The 25,410-nt window shown below is 39.7% G+C and overlaps 4 protein-coding genes across 4 annotated transcripts; 1 reads left to right on the top strand and 3 right to left on the bottom strand.

The window, feature by feature from the left end:
- Window positions 1-754: 754 nt before the first annotated feature.
- Window positions 755-2,882, bottom strand: LOC129768109 (uncharacterized protein F21D5.5). Its single transcript, XM_055769531.1, has 4 exons — window positions 2,670-2,882; window positions 1,788-2,605; window positions 1,096-1,727; window positions 755-1,033 (listed from the first exon to the last, which is right to left on the bottom strand). The coding sequence occupies exons 1-4, from the start codon at window positions 2,806-2,808 to the stop codon at window positions 910-912; spliced, it is 1,713 nt and encodes a 570-aa protein (XP_055625506.1). The 5' UTR covers window positions 2,809-2,882; the 3' UTR covers window positions 755-909.
- Window positions 2,883-7,430: 4,548 nt separating this feature from the next.
- LOC129767212 (uncharacterized protein K02A2.6-like) lies at window positions 7,431-9,214 on the bottom strand. Its single transcript, XM_055767865.1, has 2 exons — window positions 7,562-9,214; window positions 7,431-7,492 (listed from the first exon to the last, which is right to left on the bottom strand). Exon 1 carries the CDS (start codon window positions 8,919-8,921, stop codon window positions 7,566-7,568), a length of 1,356 nt encoding a protein of 451 aa, XP_055623840.1. The 5' UTR covers window positions 8,922-9,214; the 3' UTR covers window positions 7,431-7,492; window positions 7,562-7,565.
- A 573-nt stretch (window positions 9,215-9,787) lies between these two features.
- LOC129765593 (uncharacterized protein K02A2.6-like) lies at window positions 9,788-10,933 on the bottom strand. Its single transcript, XM_055766007.1, has one exon. It carries the CDS (start codon window positions 10,931-10,933, stop codon window positions 9,788-9,790), a length of 1,146 nt encoding a protein of 381 aa, XP_055621982.1.
- Window positions 10,934-15,768: 4,835 nt separating this feature from the next.
- On the top strand, window positions 15,769-17,206 carry LOC129767213 (uncharacterized). The gene is made up of 3 exons (XM_055767866.1): window positions 15,769-15,905; window positions 15,965-16,258; window positions 16,318-17,206. Exons 2-3 carry the CDS (start codon window positions 16,102-16,104, stop codon window positions 16,737-16,739), a joined length of 579 nt encoding a protein of 192 aa, XP_055623841.1. The 5' UTR covers window positions 15,769-15,905; window positions 15,965-16,101; the 3' UTR covers window positions 16,740-17,206.
- The last annotated feature ends 8,204 nt before the right edge of the window (window positions 17,207-25,410 follow it).

Genomic DNA, 25,410 nt, shown 5'->3' with positions numbered 1-25,410 from the left:
GACGAACCAGCCAAATGAGTTGAAAGTCACTATAATACAGATAAAAAAACTAGTTCTCTAAAGGTATGCAACAAGCAAACCAAATAATTCGACAAATTATGAGAATTGCACTAATAGCTTTCTCTCGGTCGATGCTATCGACTTTTCTCGGTATCTATTCGCATTGACGGCGGAATGGTGTCGAAATCTGGATACGATATTAGTTTGTATGAGGCCAACTCTTCTCTATCAGACTAGTCGGCCTAGTAAGGCAGTTTTGAATTACTAAAATTTATATGAAATTTTTTTCTTGGCGTTATTTACTTACTAAAAGTACGTTAGTTCTGATTCTAATTTAAACTATTTTCTATGAATGTATGATATTCTCACCAAAAACTCACCATCATACTATAAAATTATCTTTAGACACAATTTTTGCATGATATTTTTTCACTACTTGCAAGCAAAAGTGATTTTCATTTTCAAAGAGTACTAATTTGATTTGGAAAAAATAATTTTCATTCATAATTTTTATTTTAAAAGTGTGTTCATTTCTTCTGCAAACCCATATTGTCATGCCTACTCCCCCATTTCGTAATACGAAGCTCAATGCCGTCAACGCGGATCGACTTTTCTCGGTATCTATAATAGCAACATAGAGCTCACGAGCAAAATTTTTATCGACACGATTTTTATAATAGGGCCCAATATATTCATTCCAGCATCACAATTTTTTATGGTTTTAGAAACAGTTTTGAAACAATTAACAAAAGGATTGATACAACGTATAATTTAACATTTATTTCATACTGATCTAGAAATAGTCTCCAAATTAGAGTTGTGGTCACTATGAGCTACGACACCAGTAATCGATGTTGCAGGAAATCCTGTTCTCCATATTTGGTTAAGTTTACAAACGAAATAATTACATTAACTCTCTAGCAGATATTGCTTGTACAACCTCTCATCGGCATCCGATTCGAATTTCGGCACGAAATTGACTTTCACAATCTCCTGGAAACCTTCTCCCACTGAAGGTTCCTGATACTTTGATCTAGAACAAATAGGAAATGTTATTAAATGCCATGCGGCAGCTACTCAAATCACCACACTTACTTATACATATTGAAAACCATGTCGCTAATGGAAGAATGTGAACGGTCGGTCATTTCCCGGAAAACATTATTGTGTTTGGCCTGCTTATAGCTAGCACCCATCACGAAGCATCTGCAGGGCACCTTCATTTTCTTCGCAATATCCACAAACCTCTTCCTGCTCTCCACATCGGGGCTCGTATTATCCACCACTGCTCGCTTCCCACTGCGAAGAGTGCTTTCCATCAGTGAGACACATTTTTGCCAAGAGCCCAGCGTGTCCCGATTGATCGATACATAACCCTTAGCTTCGAGATGCACCCGAGCGAAGTGACTTTTCCCAGATCCAGGGAATCCTACCAAGACAATGACTTCCGGCTCGGATGATATTAATTCAGCTCCGACCGGGGTGAGCAGTTCACGCCTCTCCAGCGCTGCTTTTGGATCAAATTCGGGCCGCGTCCACTCTACATCTTTAGCATTCTGAAAATGTACCTCCGGTGTAAGGAACGGAATCCCAACGTTCAATGCCATCAAGCGATCCGCACAAGAGTGGTCCTTTTTTCGCTTGTTTGGCTTCTTTTGTTCCGGCCGACCCGCGGCATCACCAACATAGAAGGATCGGGCTTTGTCTATTTGGACGTTGTCATTTTTCTAAAAATGAACAAATCTTGTTCAGCAAAAATAAAAGATTTGAATTTTCTGAGAGCTTACCAATTGACACAGCGTGTCCCACATTCCAGTCAATGGTTTGCGATATTTTCCTTTTCCTGTCGAAATAAACACTTGCATCGGTATGTTCAACTTCAGTTGGAGGGCCTCAATTTTCTTCTTGAAATCTTCGATTTTCAGCTTTCCTTTAGAAATTCCAGCCTGGTTAGTGAATATCACCATCTTATATCCGCTTTTGTACAGGGACTTTAATTTGCCAGGAACCTCCGCGAAGGCTATCTGCCAATCGTCAATAGATTTGGGGAACACGTTTCCTGATTTGGTCTTTATGAGGGTTCCGTCCATATCGTATGCTGCGATCTTCTCCGAAGATACGACGTTTTTACTCGTGAATATGTACAGCAACTTCGAATCCATGTCCTCCCATTTATTGTCCGGAGATGGAACCGGGATTACTTTCCCATTTTTTCGTCGATCCACGCTGTCCGATCTACTAGAGCTCCCGGAACTTTCGTTCCGTTCGTGATTATTCTTTTTCTTCTTTCGGCTCTCATCTTCATCCTTTTTATCCTCTTTCGATAAACTCCGTTTATTCGATTCTCTTCTGTCCTTTTGCTTCGCCTCTTTGCTCTTCTCTGTAACTTCCTCCTTATTTTTCGAGGCACTCTTTGTTTCCTTTATTTCGTCGAATTCAAGCACGAATGTGTACTGATGATTACCCGGCAGCAGCTCCAGGATATCTCCATCGTGTGCTTCGTAGCCCATATTCTTCTCAAGCTGCTTCCCGTTCAGAACCGATGGATTCGAGCCGAGAGATTTCACCAGCACGAAACCCTCCTTGAAGTTGGCCTTCAGACAGACTGTGGAAATGTGAATCATTTTTGAGATTCCGTATTCAAACTGAAACTGAGCATCCCTACATACCTTGCTGCCGAGAGCAACATGGATCCTGTATTTGCGTCTCCGGACTGCGGCCCACAAACTTCCGCTCATCTGCAATCGGGATCGGTGGATGCCGATCGGTTAGTGGCTTTATGAAGCAAGCTTTCAAAAGTTTGCTCATCGTTCGGCAGCTTGAACTACGAAACAGGACCACGGAACCCCTCACTTTCCCGCACTAACGGCGAAAGGTAAACAAAAACATTCAAGCACCACAAAGTACGTAGAATAGAAGGTATGGGAAATTTCCTGTGTATACACACAGAGAGAGCATGTGTTATCGAGATGGAAAATGAAAGGTGGGAAGATTTTTAAATCAGTGACGTCACAGATTTTGTTTATGTATATTACTTTTCTTATAATAGTCCACTACATAGGAAAAGTGTTGTTATTAAAAGTAAAAATAAGCAGATGAAATGAACAAATTTATTTATTTTTTCTTAAATCAATGCTAGCGTTCAAAATCACAGAGGCCCAACTGAAATTTTAGCAGAAACTGAAATTTCAGTATTGTTGAGGTGTTCTAAACTTTATTTCAATCTTATTTTACTTCTCGTTACATCGACCAAAAACGTAAATGAACAAAGTCAGAGTAACAAAATCGTTTTTCCTTTGGCGGAAAACATTTTACAGCGCATGAGAAAAAAGTAGCAAGTTTTTTTTCCGTGTAAAATGCACTTGAAAAATAAATTGAATAGACTCCATATGACCCAAATTGAGACGAAAAGTTTTCTGCTTCCGTCCTAGTTTTAGACGAATTAAGTGTTCAACACCCTAATTGTGAAAAAAGGAATTACAATTGCTGACAAGAGATAAACTACCATGAAGATGCTCTAAAATCCAAACATAGTAAAAATTAGAATACTAATTCTGATATAAGAAGAAATAACAAAAATGAAACCTTTTGGTTCGTGACATGTTCTGTTTATTTTTCAAATAATGAATGTAACGCGAAAAATATTTTTTGGAAATATGTATATATTTTCTGTATATCCTCCTTCAACGTTATTCGTTGACACATTCAATTTTGTACCATTTGAGTAACTGACTCTTATGCCTGGTATGTGCTTCTTATCTTCCTGGCTACTAATACAATCAAAGTTTAACACAAGCAAAACCCGTGAATCTTCCCACCTTCTATTTTTCATCTCGATACAAATGTAATAGCGTTGTACTTCGAAAATTGTATGTCTGTCACCATGTACAGCGCTAGAACCATGCAAGCATACGTTTGATAGTTTAGACGCTAAATAAAAACCTTTTTCATTGAAATATTTGGTGAAAATTGGAAAAATTCTGATTGTCAGTTTGACATACGGTACAATGTACAACCAAAGTATGTCTGTCACGGTACGATAGTACCTGTACAACGCTGTACTCTTACAACGCAAGTACAGCTGTATGTCTGTCCCTGGTACAAGCAACTCGGTACAATCGTTGTATCTGTACCGACCTGTTTCACCATTGTACATAGCTACAGTTGTACTGTGCTCAGCGCCATAGACGGTTAGTGGTGGATAGCATGAACAAACTGAATGAAAACAATTGGAAAACATTCTTTTCCTTGACTTTCTCTTTAGGCTATAACTTAAATTGTAAACTTGTTTGTTGTGTTTGTTTAGACGCTAAATAAACACCCTTTTCATTGAAATATTTGGTGAAAAATGGTCAAACTTCTGATTGTCAGTTTGACATGCGGAACAATGTACATTCAAAGTATGTGTGTCATGCTATCGTGGTACCTGTACAACGCTGTACACGTACAACGCTAGTACAGCTGTATGTCTGTCCCTGGCATTACATACACAACGAAGTTAGTAATAAAAAATCCTCAATTTGTTCGAAGTTATGAAATTTATTCAATATTTCTTGATTTTAAAAGTTCTAAAAATCACAAAAAGTGACAAAATCGCAAGTCGACGATAAACACAATAGTGTACCGCATTTTCACTGCAAGTAAGGTTTTATGTGATTTTTTATCGATTTCATATTGAACAGTTTTTGTTTACTTCAGCAAAATGTCGAAGTGTCACGTCCCACGATGCAGCAGCAGAATAATTTTTAATGGGATAAACTAATCGGAAATGTTTTCAGCTATCTCATGCATTCGCTCCTTGGAATGAGAACGGGAACGACACTGCTTCGATATAAACTCTCCACATTTGTTCATCGATTTTTGCATTATTTTTATAATGCAGTTGCGATAATTTTACTGTTTTCAATTTTTAAATGATTGAGTAAACTGCTATTTCATCATTTCGAAACATATTTTGAGATAGTTCTTGTGCTACAATTTAAAAAAATTAAAAATGTTGGAATTTATATGGATTTGATGGATGGTTTATTACAATTTTTTGTTTTATTTTTGCCTACCACTAAGACAAGATGAGACAACTGGCTTCTTACTCTTCTTCGTCGTACAAAAAAACGAAGCCATGACATGAAGATGCTAGAGTTGCCAAATATTATAAAATATCGAAATCTTTTAATTTCTGTTTTTATGCATCGAAACATTTGGTTGGTGTGAATTTAATGATTCTTCATATTTTCTCAAAAATGCTATCTCAAAAATATGTTCTTAAAAGGATAAAATAAGTCTTTTAAATACCCATATCTATAATATAATGATATCCATAACAACTCGTCCAAGAAATCTGGAAAATCTTCTATCGTTGATTCGTGCAAAACAACGGCGCACAACTCCAACTCCAACTTGAAAATCGTAACTCTTTCGCAATACATGACCCAAGTACCGAATCCTTCGCATACAGCTGATCTTGTTGGATTGATGGACTTGCTATCAAAACGGCGAGAAGAATGTTTAGCCCAGAAATTAATGGATAGTGAAGCAGCATCGACATCATATCAAATTTCAGCTTCATCTAATTTTAGTGATAATGTGAATGATATGAATATTGAATTCGACTATGAGTACATCGTCGATGAAGCGAAAACTTTCCTCGACAGAACAGAACAAAATTCGTTGTTCCATATAGGTCTTTACATCATCAAAATAAGTCAGCGGGAAAGAACATGTCAGTAGCGTAACAATTGGTTGTCAGCAAAACACAACCTGGATGGTATCCACCATCTCTTTCTTGATATTAGGCTGTCAAAAAAGTCCTGCGGTATTTTTTTTAAATTTTCATTTGTTCATAAAATTAGTTACAATCATCTGTTTTAAGTCAAATATGCGCCGTTTCGTTCGATGACTTGTTCCCAACGAGATGCCAACTTCATAATACCCCTGTTATAGAAGCTCGCTTCCTTATTGGCAAAAAACTCGGATAGCCAAAGAACCTCCCATCCGAGCTCCCGGAGCTTCTGGCGCGTCACCAAAGAAGTGTGTGGCCTGGCGTTGTTCTGATGGAAGACAATGCGGCCTTTGTTTATCAGAGATGGCCTCTTATTCATGAGTGCTACCTTCAAGCGGTCCAGTTGTTGGCAGTACAGGTCCGAATTGAGCGTTTGGCCATAGGGAAGCAACTTATAATAGATTATTCCTTGACAATCCCACCAAACACACAGCAGAACCTTCCTGGCCGTTAATGAGGGCTTGGCCACCGTCTGAGCCGCTTCAGCGGGCTTCGACCACGACAGTTTGCGCTTCGCGTTGTCGGAAGTGATCCACTTTTCATCGCCAGTCACCATCCGCTTCAGAAACGGGTCGATTTTGTTGCGTTTCAGCAGCGATTCACATGCGTCGATACGGTCAAAGATGTTTTTTTGCGTCAACGTGTGTGGCACCCATACATCGAGCTTCTTTGTAAATCCAAGCTTCTTCAAATGGTTAATAACGGTTTGATGACTTATCCCCAGCTCTTGGCCGCTGCTACGGCTGCTACTATGCCGGTCTTTCTCGGCTAATTCAGCGATTTTGTCGCAATTTTCGACGACAGGCCTTCCGGAGCGTGGCGCATCTTCGACAACCTCTACACCAGAACGAAAACGTTGAAACCATCTTTGTGCGGTGGAAATGGAAACTGTATCGGGTCCATAAACTGCACAAATTTTATTGGCAGCTTGAGATGCATTTTTGCCTTTGTCATAGTAGTACTGTAATATGTCGGATTTTCTCTTTATTTTACTCCATATTTGCGACACTATAACTCACGAACGACTTAACCAAACAAAACAATGTCAGGGACTATATTATAGCGCGCAAAATACCTTTCCAACAAGCTATAGTATGACTTGATACAATGAATAGAACTAGAACTACGCGCTTACAACAACACCTCGCGGAAATACCGCAGGACTTTTTTGACAGCCTAATATTTACGAGCTAGAGCTAACAACGAGAATGACGAGACTTTCCATTTCTTCTTAGCAATGGAAATTATATTCCGAAATATGCATTTGGGACCTAACGAAGCCAAATTGAAAAATGAGTGTTTTGCCGTTCACTTTACTCACATACACATACATAAACTTGCATATAATTCCTTCACATTTTCTTTAAACTAAATATCTTAATATTCATTGAATTCACCATTTTTAAATTCAATACAAATCCAACGCTATTTATTTTTATTAGCAACACTGAAAAGATCGACATTGTTTACAAAATTTATCGAAATCAGCCAATCAGAAATCAGAACGACTGACAGAAATTTGGTCCGTATCTGACTGTGTGAGGATACGTATTGAAAACTCGATTTACTAATTCAATTCTTTTATTTCGAATCACTCCTTTAACTGAACTTCTCACTGTTTTAATGCTTCACCATCTATCCGACATATCTCGCCTCCCGTCATCGATGCCCCTTCTTCTGGATCATGGTTGCTCTATCCAAGTTGTCTCATACCTGAAATGAGAGACCCTACATCCCTGCTCTTCCTTAAAATAAAAACAACGAAACAAAATAATAAATTACGTTCTTAATATGTCACGAACTCCCTTAGTCGAGTGGATTCCATTCGAGTTCTTTTCGGCACCGGATCCTCATGATGAAGAATCCTTGATTGTCCTGGTTTAGGATCCACCATTTCAAGTGAGTCTTGTTGACAACTTGGGTCAATCGCATCCTTATTCAACTGGCTTTCCTGAATTGGTGGCGTTGGAAGTTGTTTCAGATGAGCAGCACTTCTTCGGAATTCTTTCCCAGTTAATGATGATCTTATAGTGACATCTGTTCCATGTTTACCGATCACACTAAATTCTTCGGGTGAAAAATTTGACTGTAATTTGTGGTTCTTTCTTATTCGCTTTGCTACAACTTTATCTCCCACTTCTATAGTACTAGGCTCCGCTTTGCGTCTCTTATCAGCGTATACTCTTCCCTTCTCCTTCTCAATTTTGTCCTTCTCCCTCATTTCCTCATCGTCATATATGTTGATAGGGACACTTGGTAACTTCGTTCGCATTTTACGACCAAACATTAATTCTGCAGGCGCTTTTCCAGTGGTTGAATGATTTGAAGAGTGATACACTAACAAATACTGTCGCAGATCTTTCCGCCAATCTTTTCCAAGTTCCTGTGCTATACGCAATCGCTTCAAAATTGACCGGTTCTGCCGTTCAACTTCTCCGTTCATTTGTGGCCAATATGGTATAGTCGTCTCTAGATGTATACCATATTCATCACAAAATGCTTGAAACTCGTCTGAAGAAAACTGAGGACCGTTATCCGCACGTATTGATTCTGGAACTCCATACCGTGAGAAAATTATTAATAGTTCTTTAATAGTTGACGCTGATGTGATAAAATTCATTTCAATAACTTCCATAAATCTGCTGTAGTAGTCGATACACACTAGCAAATTTTCGCCATCCGGCAATGGACCTAAGAAATCTATCGCAATTTGCTCCCACGGCCGAGATGGAAGTGTTTTTCTGATCATTGGCTCGGGTTGATTGGGGGCAGAGACCAAGACACACCCACGGCATGCCTTCACATATCTTTCGACATCCTGGTCCATCTTTGGCCACCACGAGTTAGTACGTAAATGGCTTTTCATAATCCGTATACCCGGATGCCCTTCATGTGCAATCTGTAAAACCCGTTGTCGAAGACTTTGTGGAATAACAATTCGGTCTACTCTCAGTAAAACATCATCTAGCCGGCAAAGCTCTGTGGATATCATTTTGAATGGTAAAGGAATATCTCCCTCTCCCCCGGAGTCTAATGCCTCAATAACTTGTTGTATTTCAGGGTCATCTCTACTAGCGCGTTCAATTTCTTGCCACTTCAAAGCCATTGTTGCTGCAGAAGAAGATACTATTTCTCTCACCATCAGCTCTTCCGATTCATCGAATGGTTGAGGAAGAAGTGTGGAAAGCCGAGACAGGACATCGGCTATGTTAGATTGTCCTGAAATATGAACAATCCGGTACTGAAAACTCTGTAGCCTCAGTACCCATCGCTCAATACGAGCACATGGCCGAGATGTCGGAGCAAATAAGTAAGTCAATGCTTTGCAGTCTGTCAAAAGGTTAAATTTTCGACCGATCAAATATACCTGGAACTTCTCAACGCTCCAGACTAGAGCCAAAGCCTCCTTCTCCGTTTGGCAATATCTTTTCTCCGTGTCTGTCAGAGACTTAGATGAAAAACTTATCACTCTAGACAATCCTTCTTCATTCGTCTGGATAAGAACTGCTCCTAAAGCAAACGGGCTTGCATCTGCCAAGACAGACGTTTCTTCTCCCATTTTGTAGAACCCTAGGCTTCTTGCATTCGCGATACTATCTTTAATAGCTAGAAAAGCAGCCTCCTCTGGTTCATTCCAGTGAAACTGAACTCCTTTCTGTGTTAACTTTCTCAAAGGTGCATCCATTGCAGCTAGGTTAGGAATAAATTTTCCCATATAGTTAGCGAGTCCCAAGAAACTACGCACCTCGCTTTCATTATTTGGACGACGAAAAGATATTACCGCATTTTGTTTTTCATTGGAAGGCTTAATACCATCAGCGTTGATTTTGTAACCGAGAAAATCAAATTCCGTTACGCGTATCCTGCACTTTTCCCAATTAAGAACTACTCCCCGCTCTTTGAACTTCGTTAAAACCTACGATCACAATAAAAATAATTTCGCCAAACAAGGAAAATGATTCGATGGAGAAAAAAAAAAGAAAAAAATATATATAAGAAATTTATTCATTATTTATTCATTATTTGATAAGATACCTTATTCAATCGTTCGTCGTGTTCATCTACTGTCTTGCCTTCAACTCCAACGTCATCTAGGTACCAGTATGCTCCGTCACAATCCATTAGAATCTCATCCATAGTACGTTGAAATATTTCTGGAGCCGATACCAAACCAAACGGGAGACGTTTGAACCTGTATAGTCCTCGATGGGTGATAAAAACTGTAGCATCCCCAGATTCTTCTTTTAATTCCAGTTGAAAGAAAGCATCCTTTATGTCAAGTACACTCCATACGTTTCCTTTTCCAATTTTGGTGAGCACATCGTCGATTACAGGCATTGGATGGCGTTCGCGTATTACCGCTTGATTAACTCGTCTGAGATCTACACACAATCGAATTTGACCATTAGCCTTGTTTGCAACTACAAGCGGAGAAACCCATGACACCGGTCCATGTTTGACTTCAATTATCTCACGTGCTAGCAACTCATCTAATTTTCTGTTCACTGTTGTCTCAAGTGGAATCGGGATACGTCGTAACGGCTGATAAATGGGCGTAATCTTTGGATCTAACTGGATACGCACTTCAACACCCGATATTTTTGGAAACGGTAGCAGTTTCGCATCGCTTTTAACCTGGTTAATCGCAAGACCTATTTTGAGAATTCCCAGTTTCTTCGAAGTACAATCTCCCAGCAGGTTACGTTGCCCTTGCTCAGTCACAATAAATTCAGCATTCGTCGAACGATTCTCAATTTCCACTAATGCATCGAATGTGCCCAAAATACGTAAAGGTTCATTGCATCCGTATGCTTTGAGAATTTTGCTACTGCCTTTCTTACAATTCGACACGATTATTTGCTGTGCTTTCAGCATCTGCCACGTTTTTTCTGTGAGTAAATTTACGTCAGAGCCAGAATCGATAAAAACCTCTGTCGGGATTCCTCCTATCTTACAGTTGAACACATTAGTGTCGTTTCCAGTATGGAACGTGTAGTAAACCTTTTTTTCTACTTCGCTCAATGATGCTGGAGGCTGTACCTCTGGGGCGGAATCTTTATTTTCAACCGAATGTACTTTCCTGGTATACGGAGTGAATCGTGCTTTAGAACCGAATGGCCGTTTGCGACAAACTTTTTCCAAGTGACCAGACATATGACATCTACGGCAAATTTTTCCTCTCGCTGGACAGGATGGAGCCTTTGACATGTGACCATATTCTCCACAAGCAAAGCATATAATTTTGATACCCGATTCATTCTTCTCCGAATATTTTCTGTCAGAGAACCGCCCAACGACTTTATCTTGCTTACGTTCACTTCGCGATTTATATCCTAGTCGGTCATCTTTTTTTTGAATTTTACAGATCTCAGAGAAACCGCTTTCATTACTTCCTTTGAACTCTTTTTCTTGAAAATGAACGCTCTCTAAAGATTCTCCAAGAGATTCGATATTCGATAAAGACTGATCTTTTTCCAAAATTTTCCTTCGCAGTTCTTGAGAATTGCACCCTTCTACAATAACATCAATAAGCATTATTTCCTCGATCACGTTTTTAACTTCTTTTGAATATTTATCAAATCCGCAATCTGCTAACTGTTGACGCAACCGTAGCACAAAATGTGAGAATCTTTCATTGGACCCCTGCTTCATGTTACGCAACTTATGCCTCTCTAGGACATCTTGATTACGAGGTTTAAAATACAAGTCCAAACGTTCAATGGCAGTGTCATAAAATGGCTTCTCTAGCAGTACTAATGGAAAATTATCTATCCCGTCCAAACTTTTGAAGACTTTTTGCAATTGTGGACCACCCAAATGCAGCATCTTGGAACGTTTAATCTTTTGATCCGTTATTTCATAAGAATCAAAATAGCATTCAAGTGTTCCTCTCCACTCTTTCCATTCCTTTGCAAGGTGACCACTTTCAATCTGCTCGCATTTAAACATTGGTATGGGACGACTTTCATCCATCTGAAACCACATTTGAAAAAAAAACTGATTACTACATAATTATTACTTCCTTTTGCTTCGAGAAACAGCTATTATAGACACAGTCATTAATAATTGATAGTATTATTTCAACCCAGGTGGCAAAGAGTCGCCTCAATATTGAGACAAAAAAAAATTGGTTCCACTCAAAAAAAAAATACAAAATATTCACACTATTATACATTTTCAAAAAAAAAACTCAACATATTAGCGAACGCTTGGTTTTTTTCTTTTTTTTTTTCTTTTTTTCCATACCGGGTTCCCCACCTCGGTTCAATCAGACACCCTGTCTGAATTCATCTACCTAGGCCCCCAGGCACTAGTCAATACACATTTGGGCTCCCTGCCTCAATTCAACCAGACAACCTATCTGGATTCATTTAGCTAGGCCCCCTGGCACTAGTCAATACACATTTGGGCTCCCTGCCTCAATTCAACCAGACAACCTATCTGGATTCATTTAGCTAGGCCCCCTGGCACTAGTTAATACACATTTGGGCTATTCAACCAGACACCCTGTCTGGATTCTACAACCTAGCCACCCTAGCACTAGTGTTTACATCGGGCGCTCTGCCGCGATTCCGATATATTGAGCACACTCCATCTGATATCGTCATCCTAGGCCCCCTGGCACCAGGCGGCTATCAATGCAAGACACTTTTCATGATACACCTTGCCTGCATAGATGTACTTAGGCTCTAGCACTAGGATACCTTAGCCATTCTAAAAACATCCAATCATACTATCTATCATATAACAGTTTTCACATTTTTTGTCACTTAAAGAAAAAAAAAATGCTGAATTACGAAAACCGCTCCGATTGCCGCTCAGCAATCCACCTGTTTTCCTGTTCTCTTTTTTTATATTTTTTTATAAAAACGGGTAGCCATCTTGTAAAAGATCTTCGATTTTCATTTGGGGTCCGGGCTCTGCCCTTTACCAATTTTCATCGCTCAAATAATTCCACTTTATAACAAAAAAAAAATCATTTATCATATTAATTCGATATTAATTACCTTGTTCGTCACTCCAATCTCGTCGCCAGATGTGAGGATACGTATTGAAAACTCGATTTACTAATTCAATTCTTTTATTTCGAATCACTCCTTTAACTGAACTTCTCACTGTTTTAATGCTTCACCATCTATCCGACATATCTCGCCTCCCGTCATCGATGCCCCTTCTTCTGGATCATGGTTGCTCTATCCAAGTTGTCTCATACCTGAAATGAGAGACCCTACAGACTGAAATTTGGTCCGTAAAAGACCCCCTATTGTCTGATCTTATCTTAGGCCTACCATTACTTGACTAAAGCAGGGAGGAGACTACCTTCTTATTCTACAAACTTTGCCGGTGGACCGCAGCTTGATAGGTACACACAAAACGAATTGTAGGGTGAAAGTTTGTTTTCATAGATCCAAACCAAGGCGTTATACTATAGGTGGACCGCAATGTCAAAATTGCTGTTCGGCCATTGCTCGTGAAAAAACAAATTTGTTTACAAAGCAAATCATATCTTTTGGTGACAAATGCATTCGTTGGCAAAATAGCTGCTCGCGCTTCACTGTAGGCAGTAATTTTCTGAATTTTGACGTAGGACTACGTCTAACCGGAAGATATAGGGGGTGAAATGGAAATCTAGGCACTGAACAAGTAGGAAAAAATGCAAGATTTGGAACGCTTATAACTCGAGCATTTCTCAATAGATCGCAAAGGTTTTTGCATCAATTGATAGGAAATATATCTACGCATCTATCATAACGAATAACATTTCATTTTTCTTGAGATAAATAATTGAATAATTGTGAAATATCAAGCATTGTTCAAATGCACTATGTGCCCATTTTTGATTGGTCCATTTTGTGCTCCTCAAATCGTACCGACCAAAACGGGCAACCAGAGCAGCAGCGAAATAGAATGAAGCACGATTGAAAAGAAAAAGAAAAAAATTAACGAAACATTGGTCGCAGTCTCACACATGCGTTATTCTCGAGCCAGCCAGTCAGCTTAAAAATCCCCGCTCCGCTGCCGTAACGATCATTCTCATTCAAACCGTACACCACATCGGTTCGCATCACAACACATCAACAAACCAACCCAAGCAGCCATGTCTGGACATGTTAAAGGAGGAAAAGTGAAGGGAAAGGCAAAATCCCGCTCGAACCGTGTTGATCTGGAGCTCCCCGCAAGGGTAGCTAGGCCGAGCGCGTTAGTACCAGTGCACCAGTCCACCTAGCAGGCGACATATAGTTTCGGCCGCCGATGTTATCGAATTAGCTGGCAAAGCTGCTCGCGACAATAAGAAAACCCGCATTCGGAACAGAACACATTCGGTTCGGTGGACATCAAGACAACAGGCAGTTGCAGCGAGTGGCGAGTGGCAAACGCAATCGCAAAACGGCAGCAGGTAGCAGAAGAAAAAAGTTTGTTCTTTACACAATCTGCTTTGGTGGCAAATCCAGAACAAGGCGGCATCGAGGGCGTTCGAAATGGTTTTTTTCAAAACCACGAGTACTAAGTTTTCTAAATTGGAGCCATTCCATAAAACAAGGCGCTTTTCATGGCCATTAAACCTTCCAAAAAAGAGTTTAGGAAATACAGTTCAATGCTTTCTAAAACATTATCCAAAATTCCTGATTATTCAATTTTCATCAATTCTTAAATTGTTTCCAGATTGAAAGTACAGTTATTTACAATTAGTTCGACATTAAGCTAATTGGACGGACATGTAATGCGACTTATTTAGTTGGACATTTTTGTAAACATAGAGATCCAAATTATGACCCCACATTGAAAGTCGACACTGTACCACTGTCATCGCAAATGTTCAATTACAGGTTAAAATCGCCTCCAATGCAACACTGAGTGGCGCTTCGGCACGTCGCATTGAATGTAATTTACTGTACAACATGTCACAAAGCTGGATGGGAAGAACTTTTCCAACTGTGAAAGCTGTGGCAAGTGGCAACAAATCGCTAAACAGGAAGGTTTAGCCGAACAAGATGGGAATATCGAGTGATAACAAAACAATAAACTCTTTAGATTGAAGATAATTTTGTGATCCTGAAAAGGACCCTTTTTAGCCTTCATGTGAATCCAACGAGCGAACAAATCGTAATGAATGTATTTTTTTTGCCATCGCTCCCTTTTAACGCTCATTCGTTCGCCTCGTTGGACTCGCCCCTCTGGCTGAGTCTGCCGATTTGTCTCTATCCTGTGAGTGTGTACCGCTAGAGTATAAAACACGCGGACCCCAAAAAATTATTTTATTTTCTTTCAAACCGTAAACCCGTGTGGTGGTACGGCATCGGCATCGTGGACGTAACAAAGGAGGACAAGTTAAGGGAAAGGCAAAGTCTCACTCGAACCGTGCAGTTCTCCAGTTCCCTGTTGGTCGCATTCACTGATTGCTCCGCAAGGGTAACTAGGCCGAACGGATTGGTGCCGGAGCACCAGTATACCTAACAGCGATTATAGAGTTTCGGCCGTCGGAGTGCTCGAGTTGGCTTGCAAAGCTGCTCACGCACGACAATCAGAAAACCCGCATCAAGAACAGAGCAGCTTCGGTTCGGCGCTCATCAAGTCAACAATTAGTTTCAGTGAGTGGCAAAGTGTTTCTCCGGCACGTCGCATTAAATGTAATTTACTGAACAACATGTCACAAGCTGGATGGGAAGAAGTTTTCCAACTGTGAAAGCTGTGGCGAGTGGTAAACGCAATAGCTAAACAGGAAGGTTTAACCGAACAAGATGGGAATATCGAGTGATAACAAAAACACAACACCAAAGGTTCTTTTCAGAACCATCAACATATTCATAAAGAGTAAACAGTAAACTAATCCATTTTTCAGGTAGATAGGTAGGTATTCACGTAGGAGAAGAAAATAAAACAATATATTTAAAATATATATTTAACAAAAGCTGTCCCCTTTGTATAGTCCTACGTCACTCCGGTTATGTCCCCGACATTACCCACCCGTCTTTTTTTGTATAACAATTTCTCATAATTGCTTCTACTTTTTCAGATATCTACAATCAGCGGTCGAATTAAAAACAGTGCAGAAGGATGTTTTGAGTATATTTTACCTTCTAGCCGCGCAATCAATGCTTTTCTTTCCAAGCAAGCAGCGTTTTTCGTATGTGGTTTTATTGAGCATTTAAAAGAAAGTGTTATTTTTTTTTGTTTTATCACCAGGGCAAAAGCATGAAATAGAATCGTACGTGGTACGAATTTATCGGCACAATCTGATCAAGGACGGAGGCATCATCAAACGGAAACTACGCGAAAAACTTTTCGAAGAGATAAAATTGCGCCGCAACACTCGTGTGAAAATGGACGAGTTGGGCTGGGTGCTGATGAACCACAATTTGATAACACGTAATGAGCCAATCCAACAGCATGCCAATGGTAATCGACCAAATAATTTTAAATTGAACATGGAGCGGTTGCGAAACCTACTGGAGCAGCAAGAACAGAACAATCACGCTGGTAGGTCGGTTTGATATATTTATTCCGCTAAAGAATGATTATATTTGTTGATTTTTCAGAGTTGACTTCCAAAAAGCAAAACAAATCCCTGCGTATGCTGGATGCAATTTTACAAAACGACAAAGTTTTGAAGGAAATTAAAGAGATGGTAGCGGCGAATCGACTTCTATCGGAAATTCGTTATGTGACTACGGTGGAACGTATGCTGAAACACAATTTGGACCCCTCTTTGCGCTGCTGCTTTGTATGCCGAGAGTATTTCCGCACTGCCGATGAGTGTACCAGTCATTTCGAAAAATTGCACGGTGAGAAATTTCTTATTGTTGCGGCGGTGGATCGATTTCAGACTAGTCAAAAGTTCAACGTTCTACATCACTACAATGCCCTTAATCCGGTGACAATATTCATGATTTGCAACGTATACCACACAGCCCTAATAAAAAAAAAAACAAGAAAAGACGGGTCTAATATTTTACAATAAAGTCTACAATCTACCACTTTCCACGAAAATCGTAGAACCACTATATCGGTTAGACATGGAATGGCTGATACATATAAGGCAGAAAAAATGTTTAACTTTGGAATTCAACATCCTATATTTCCTCGTACCATTAAGTTCATGGCGCATTTGATGTCGGTCATCGTAACTGCTTCTATGGAAATGACGTGAGCAGAAAAGTGTGGTAAACAATGTCCGGGTTATTTTTCGTTATGAGAACCTTGTTTCCACATCCTTTTACTGCACAATAATACGGCATCTGAAGTAAATAAAATATTCACAATATAATTTTGGCATGATAGAGAACCGCGAGATGAACGATTATCTGTGGAGGAGTTGGACAACAGATTTCTTAGACTTATAGCACTTTTATCACACTCACAAGCTAATCAATTCCTCACTGTCCCCCAAAAATATTGAATAATATATAATTTTTTTTTCCCAAAATATATATTTTATTAAGGCACGTAGCTTGACGGGGCCGGGAGTCCAATATTTTAACAATTTTTGTCTTACAACTATGTTAGTAATATGTAACCGATTACTCGCGGTTGGCTCGAGGTTAGTATTACAAAGATCTCATAATTGGGATGTTGCAGTCTCCAGAACTATGTATGTGTGGCCGACACGGGATACTTCCTATTGGAGTATAACTGACCATTGATCAGCGACGCCCCCTAGTCTGTACCTCATATCAATCGTGGTGCGTCTCTCTTGACTCGAGGAATCCAGGGTAGAATGGTCACTGGACGGTACAATCTTCAGCTCGTGTAGAGTTGCCATGAGCGGTACAATCTTTGGCTCTTGTTGAATGATCAGTGGCCTTCGACCTGTGTATCTGTAAAGAGTATGTGTATGTTTAATTACATTACATGGAGCGGTTATAATATATAATATAAATACCTTATTGCAGCTATAGTACACTATTTTTCACGAATATATATTTGTTTATTTCTTCCTTCAGTTGTTTTCCTCAGCGAGTTGATATGAAACCATAACCACCCAACCAAACAAAAAGTAAATAATTCAGAAAGCTACGTCTCGCTACTCGTCTCAGGTATTGTCATGAAAGTGTCAAGAACGAAACACCTATAGTTTAGCATCTTGATCCAAACTACACAAACGAGGGGCTCGAATATTTTCAACAAAGTAATCAAATTATTTAAACCTGAAGAATATAACCTAAATTAGAGATGGACAAATCAGCTCATCATGGTGAGCGGCTCAGAGCCGTTCAGCTCATACAAGTGAGCTGCTCATTTAGAACAGCTCTTCAGCTCAGCTGTCCACACAATTGCATATGAAACGTAACTACCATGGGACATTTTATAGTGTGCATTTTCTTAATAGATTGAAAGCAAAAAAAACGAATTATTCATCAGCATTTGGGTGGTTTTCTGAATTGTTTTGATTCAGCACGCGGAAATAAATTTATGTGTTTCCACAGTCATGTTTAAATAACAATATAATATAGTAATTTTATTTACAAGCATATAATAATGTTTATTATTTTGTTTGGCGATGTAAGAAAAATTTAATGAAGTAACAAACGATCTTCAAAACAAAAACCTTTTTCCTATCTGGTATCTCTGCTAAAGCTAAAGAACGAAGAATGACACACGAAAACAAACTGACGTCATATCATAAAGCGCGGGAAACGAAAAATTCTTTGGCGTCTCTCAATTCACACCTTCTACAGCTATTGCGATTCACAGCTATGCAGCTCTCCAACTCAACAGCTCAGCAGCTCATCAGCTCATCAGCTCTCCAGCTCCGTAATGAGCTGATAAGCTGCGTTGTTTTGATTGCGAGCCGATCCGAATCCGCTCACTATGATGAAGCGATTCGAATGAACAGCTCATGAGTGGATGGCACATCTTCTTCTTCTTCAATGGCACTAACGTTCCTAGAGGAACTTCGCCGTCTCAACGTAGTATTACTTGCGTCATTTTGACGTAGGACTACGTCTAACCGGAAGATATAGGGGGTGAAATGAAAATCTAGGCACTGAACAAGTAGGTAAAAATGCAAGATTTGGAACGCTTATAACTCGAGCATTTCTCAATAGATCGCAAAGGTTTTTGCATCAATTGATAGGAAATATATCTACGCATCTATCATAACGAATAACATTTCATTTTTCTTGAGATAAATAATTGAATAATTGTGAAATATCAAGCATTGTCCAAATGCACTATGTGCCCATTTTTGATTGGTCCATTTTGTGCTCCTCATATTGTACCGACCAAAACGGGCAACCAGAGCAGCAGCGAAATACAATGAACGCGATTGGAAAGGAAAAAGAAAAAATATGAACGAAACATTGGTCGCAGTCTCACACATGCGTAATTCTCGAGCCAGCCAGTCAGCTTAAAAATCCCCGCTCCGCTGTCGTAACGATCATTCTCATTCAAACCGTACACCACATCGTTTCGCATCACAACACATCAACAAACCAACCCAAGCAGCCATGTCTGGACATGATAAAGGAGGAAAAGTGAAGGGAAAGGCAAAATCCCTATGCCGAGCGCGTTAGTACCAGTGCTCCAGTCCACCTAGTCGGCGTTATATAGTTTCGGCCGCCGAAGTGATCGAGTTGGCTGGCAAAGCTGTTCGCGACGATAAGAAAATCCGCATTCAGAACAGACCACATTCGGTTCGGTGGACATCTAGACAAGAATAGGCAGTTTCAGCGAGTGACGAGCAGAAGATAAAAGTTTGTTCTTCATACAAACTGCTTTGGTGGCAAATCCAGAACAAGGCATCGATGGCGTTCGAAATGGTTTTGACGTAGGACTACGTCTAACCGGAAGATATAGGGGGTGAAATGGAAATCTAGGCACTGAACAAGTAGGAAAAAATGCAAGATTTGGAACGCTTATAACTCGAGCATTTCTCAATAGATCGCAAAGGTTTTTGCATCAATTGATAGGAAATATATCTACGCAACTATCATAACGAATAACATTTCATTTTTCTTGAGATAAATAATTGAATAATTGTGAAATATCAAGCATTGTCAAAATGCACTATGTGCCCATTTTTGATTGGTCCATTTTGTGCTCCTCAAATCGTACCGACCAAAACGGGCAACCAGAGCAGCAGCGAAATAGAATGAAGCACGATTGGAAAGGAAAAAGAAAAAAATTAACGAAACATTGGTCGCAGTCTCACACATGCGTAATTCTCGAGCCAGCCAGTCAGCTTAAAAATCCCCGCTCCGCTGCCGTAACGATCATTCTCATTCAAACCGTACACCGCATCGGTTCGCATCACAACACATCAACAAACCAACCCAAGCAGCCATGTCTGGACATGGTAAAGGAGGAAAAGTGAAGGGAAAGGCAAAATCCCGCTCGAACCGTGTTGATCTGGAGTTCTCCGCAAGGGTAGCTAGGCCGAGCGCGTTAGTACCAGTGCAGCAGTCCACCTAGCCGGCGTTATATAGTTTCAGCCGCCGAAGTGATCGAGTTAGCTGGTAAAGCTGCTCACGACGATAAGAAAACCTGCATTCAGAACAGAACACATTCAGTTCGGTGGACATCAAGACAACAGGCAGTTGCAGCGAATGGCGAGTGGCAAACGCAATCGCAAAACGGCATCAGGTAGCAGAAGGCAAATCCAGAACAAGGCGGCATCAAGGGCATTCGAAATGGTTTTTTTCAAAACCACGAGTAATAAGTTTTCTAAATTGGAACCATTCCATAAAACAAGGCGCTTTTCAGGGCCATTAAACCTTCCAAAAAGAGTTTAGGAAATACAGTTCAATGCTTTCTAAAACATTATCCAAAATAATAATAAAACACAAATTGATTTTTTCATAATTTGTTTGCCAGGATCTGATGAGTATGTGAATTTGGCAGTTGTTCTGAGCTTATTGATAGTTGGGAACATTCCAGATTATTCAATTTTCACCAATTTTTAAATTGTTTCCAGATTGAAAGTACAGTAATTTACAATTAGTTCGACATTTAGCTAATTGGACGGACATGTAATGCGACTTATTTAGTTGGACATTTTTGTAATAGAGATCCAAATTATGACCCCACATTGAAAGTCGACACTGTACCACTGTCATCGCAAATGTTCAATTACAGGTTTAAATCGCCTCCAATGCGACACTGAGTGGTGCTTCGGCACGTCGCATTAAATGTAGTTTACTGAACAACATGTCACAAGCTGGATGGGAAGAAATTTTCCAACTGTGAAAGCTGTGGCGAGTGGCAAACGCAATAGCTAAACAGGAAGGTTTAACCGAACAAGATGGGAATATCGAGTGATAACAAAAACACAACACCAAAGGTTCTTTTCAGAACCATCAACATATTCATAAAGAGTAAACAGTAAACTAATCCATTTTTCAGGTAGATAGGTAAGTATTCACGTAGGAGAAGAAAATAAAACAATATATTTAAAATATATATTTAACAAAAGCTGTCCCCTTTGTATAGTCCTACGTCACTCCGGTTATGTCCCCGACATTACCCACCCGTCTTTTTTTTTCAAAACCACGAGTACAAAGTTTTCTAAATTGGAACCATTCCATAAAACACGGCGCTTATCAGGGCCATTAAACCTTTCAAAAAAGAGTTTACGAAATACAGTTCAATGCATTCTAAAATATTATCCAAAATAATAATAAAACACAAATTGATTTTTCATAATTTGTTTGCCAGGATATGAAGAGTATGAGAATTTTGCAGTTGTGCTGAGCTTATTGATGGTTGGGGAGTTTCTCGATTATTCAATTTTCACCAATTCTTAAATTGCTTCCAGATTGAAAGTACAGTAATTTTAGTTCGATAATTAGCTAATTGGATTTTTGTAAACTCTATGGGGGTCCAAATTATGACCCAACATGTCCCAAGCTGGATGGGAAGAAATTTTCCAACTGTGAAAGCTGTACCACTGTCATCGCAAATTATCAATTACAGGTTAAAATCACCTCCAATGCGACACTGAGTGGTGCTTCGGCATGTCGCATTAAATGTAATTTACGGTGACCGGAATAAATCGCCACAGTAAACAACTGCAACAGAAACAACCGCTTAGAAAAAGTGTAGTAGGCTAGAAATATTTGGCGCGGGAAAAACATCATGTGCCTCACATTTCTATTATAAATTTATTCTCTTGTTCTCGTTTTTCGAAATTTATTCTGAGGACAATGTAATGGGGACGAAGTCCCCATTTGGCGAGGATAAGGAATCGAGGCGGCCCATGCCGCCAAGATGACGCAATCCGAGTCCACCGCCGACCCGCCGTCGGAAGCGGCGGTGTCTCGCACGCAAACCTGGGATCCACTGATTGCCCGGTTAGTTTGAAACATAGGATACGATCCTTTAGCAATGTCCGACCGAGCTCTAGCGAGCGTCGGACGGTATACGTCTGCCCGGGGCGTTACGTTTGCCTGGGGCGATACGTTTGCCCGGTTAATTCTTGTTTTGAAATACAATACCGCGCCACAATATTTATAGCCTACTACACATTTTATAAGCGGTGGTTTCTGTTGCAGTCGTTTTCTGTGGCGATTTATTCCGGGAACCGTAATTTACAGTACAACATGTCCCAAGCTGGATGAGAAGAAATTTTCCAACTGTGGCGAGTGGCAAACGCACTCGCTAAACAGGAAGGTTTAACCGAACAAGATGGAGATATCGAGTGATAACAAAACAATAAACTCTTTAGATTAAAGATGATTTTGTGGACCTGAAAAGGACACTTTTTAGCGTTTGCTTCCTTCTCCTTTTTCTTGTCGGTTTCCGAGATATTCTTCTGCGCCGTGCCGAACTTTTTGGCGGCTTTTCCACTATTCCACTAGTCTTCGGTGCCTTCGTGTTTGTTAGAAACACCTGCATGTGAATCCAACGAGCGAACAAATCGTAATGAATATATTTTTTTGCCATCGCTGCCTTTTAACGCTCATTCGTTCGTCTCGTTGGACTCGCCCCTTTGGCTGAGTCTGCTGATTTGTCTCTATCCTGTGAGCGTGTACCGCTAAAGTACAAAACGCGCGGATCCGCTGAAAAATATATCATTCTCTTTCAAACCGTAAATCAGTGTAGTTGTATGGCATCGTTTCACATCACATCGCATCAACGGATTGGTGCCGGAGCACCAGCATACCTAATAGCGGTTTTAGAATTTCGGCCGCCGGAGTGCTCGAGTTGGCTTGCAAAGCTGCTCACGACAATAAGAAAACCCGCCTACAGAACAGAGCACATTCGGTTCGGTGGCAACAATCAGTTTCAGCGAGTGGCAAACGCAATCTCAAAACGGCAGCAGGTAGAAGAAGGAAAATGTTTGTTTATACAGACTGCTTTGGTGGCAAAACCAGCCACCGTAAAACACGGCGCCTTTCATGGCTATTAAGCCATTCAAAGAAAAGTTATTAAAAGTTATTCACAATACCAATGCATTCTAAAGTGACATAATATGACATATAATATGAACTGAATTATTTTGTTTATGCTTGTTTTTGAACTTATTGGTGGTTGAGGTCTTTTAAATTGATCATTCAGTTTTCACAAACCCATACATGGTCTCCGAATTAAAAGTGGCTCCAAATTACAACACATTGTATGCAGGATGGCATTAACGAATTTTCTCGGTAGCAAGAACTGCTTTCTTTAGTTGATAACTGATGTTGAAAATTGACTGACGTTACATCTGCATTGTATAGAAACATAACTAAGGAGCAATATGATGAGCTATGCATTTCCTGCTACTCTGTTCTTATTTTAAAGGACTTTAATTCGAAGGTCATCCGTCCCTGTATTCACATTGATTTTTCAGAACGTTTATAGCTCGTCTATTCCTCGACAGATTGTAGAGTTCGTCTCCAAAACCTCAGTTCTTTTTCATTTTTATTTATTTTGTTTGCGGAGACTACAAATATTACAATTCATTCGTCTCCGAAACCACAGTTTAAGGTACGGTAATGTGCTCAATGAACTGACGACCACCTATGCATTCCTTATCACAGCCATCATTTTGATTGTACGATATGTGCATACGCCGAAAAATGCCCGGCGTTGAACATTTAATGAGTACAAAGCCTTCGGAAAAAAAATCAAGAATCAACTATAAGACAGTGAGAAAAAAATGAGAAATTTTTACAAAAAAAAACGCAAGAACACAACACCAAAGGTTCATTTCAGAACTCCCAACATGTTCATAAAGAGTAAACAGTAAACTAATCCATATTTCAGGTAGAGAGGTAGGTATTCACGTAGGAGAGGAAAATAAAACAATATATTTAAAATATATATTTAGAATAAGCTGTCCCCGTTGTATAGTCCTACGTCACTCCGGTTATGTCCCCGACATTACCCACCCGTCTTTTTATTAGTACTTAGTTAAGATTTCTATGCCAAATAACACGCCTTGAATGCATTCTGAGTGGCAAGCTCTAGAATACGCGTGATCACAGTGCAAGTCGGAGGAAATTTCTTTGACGAAAAATTCCCCCGACCAGAACGGGAATCGAACCCGAACACCCGGCATGTTAGTTATGACGCTAACCACTCGGCCACGGGTGCACACTACACATGGCACATCTCTAACCTAAATACAGAGGACGGACAAAATGAATGAGTATAGAGGCGAATGAACTGCAAAGTTTAAAGCCTCTTAAAAACAAAGAAAGAAGAAGAAATGAATGAGACTAGCAAAACTTTGCCAATGTCGCACAGTCCTGTTTCAACCAACATTCAGTCAACGGCTTTTATCAATGGCATTCCCTCATACATTTGTTCGGCGCATTCATTTATATTTAACTATGGATCAAGAATGTGTATAACATGCAATGCAATGATTGCTCTACGGACACTGTGGCGATAACAAATATTGCTATTCAAGCTTTATTATTATTTATTATTGTTAAATTTTATTGGCCCTTATAATAGATGCAAACGATTCTTTGCTTGAACTATAGTCTGCGCTAATAAGCGTAATAGGAGCGATTCATATTTTTTTCTTTTTCAATATTAGGTTGTGCAGTGCACGAGATGCAACTGCAGTAAATTGATGCACGTCCTTTAATTGAGCAATAGATCAAGGGCTCGCTCTCAGAATCCTCCATGTTCTCAATGACTTTTTACACGAATAAAAGCGAATGACATTAAAAAAATTAATATCTTTTATATTGGGTTGCCCGAAAAGATTCTAAAATCATGCTTCTGGTGTAATTTTCTGCTAACGCCATGAATATTCTTCCAACAGTGATCATGTCTTCAGCATAGCGATGAATTGACTGTTGAAAATTGTGCTGGCAATAGAAGCAAGAGAGATCATTACCTTGCTATGGGACACAGATGAATCAGATAAACCACCCGATATTCGCACACAGAATTGTATTCTATCCATAGAGCTTTATTTGATCGGCTTCCCGAGAAACCTTTCTCGTTCACTATTTTTTCTAGCTATTTCGTGTTATAGAATCATATGCGGTTTTAAAGTTGATGAATAGGGTTGTGTCCCATTTACCCAAATACCCGAATGTAACAAATACCCGAATGCAACATATACCCGAATGGACATATACCCGAATGCTACAAATACCCGAATGAACATTTACCCGAATGTAACAAATATTCGAATGCGACATTTACCCGAATACAACATTTACCCGAATGAAGAAGCAAAAATTTCGACA

Source organism: Toxorhynchites rutilus, chromosome 2 (genome assembly GCF_029784135.1).
Source record: "Toxorhynchites rutilus septentrionalis strain SRP chromosome 2, ASM2978413v1, whole genome shotgun sequence".
In the NCBI taxonomy this organism is placed as follows: domain Eukaryota; kingdom Metazoa; phylum Arthropoda; class Insecta; order Diptera; family Culicidae; genus Toxorhynchites; species Toxorhynchites rutilus.
Note: the sequence above shows the minus strand (reverse complement) of the source record. Positions and strands in the feature narration are given on the sequence as shown.

Excerpts from the sequence above, each read along its gene's own strand:
- LOC129765593 (XM_055766007.1), bottom strand. The coding sequence starts at position 10,933 with ATGTCTGGTCACTTGGAAAAAGTTTGTCGCAAACGGCCATTCGGTTCT.
- LOC129767212 (XM_055767865.1), bottom strand. The coding sequence starts at position 8,921 with ATGGTGAGAGAAATAGTATCTTCTTCTGCAGCAACAATGGCTTTGAAG.
- LOC129767213 (XM_055767866.1), top strand. The coding sequence starts at position 16,102 with ATGGACGAGTTGGGCTGGGTGCTGATGAACCACAATTTGATAACACGT. Across the intron at positions 16,259-16,317 it reads AGAACAGAACAATCACGCTG|AGTTGACTTCCAAAAAGCAA; the intron begins GTAGGTCGGTTT and ends TTGATTTTTCAG.
- LOC129768109 (XM_055769531.1), bottom strand. The coding sequence starts at position 2,808 with ATGAGCAAACTTTTGAAAGCTTGCTTCATAAAGCCACTAACCGATCGG. Across the intron at positions 1,728-1,787 it reads GGGACACGCTGTGTCAATTG|AAAAATGACAACGTCCAAAT; the intron begins GTAAGCTCTCAG and ends GTTCATTTTTAG. Across the intron at positions 1,034-1,095 it reads ATGGTTTTCAATATGTATAA|ATCAAAGTATCAGGAACCTT; the intron begins GTAAGTGTGGTG and ends TATTTGTTCTAG.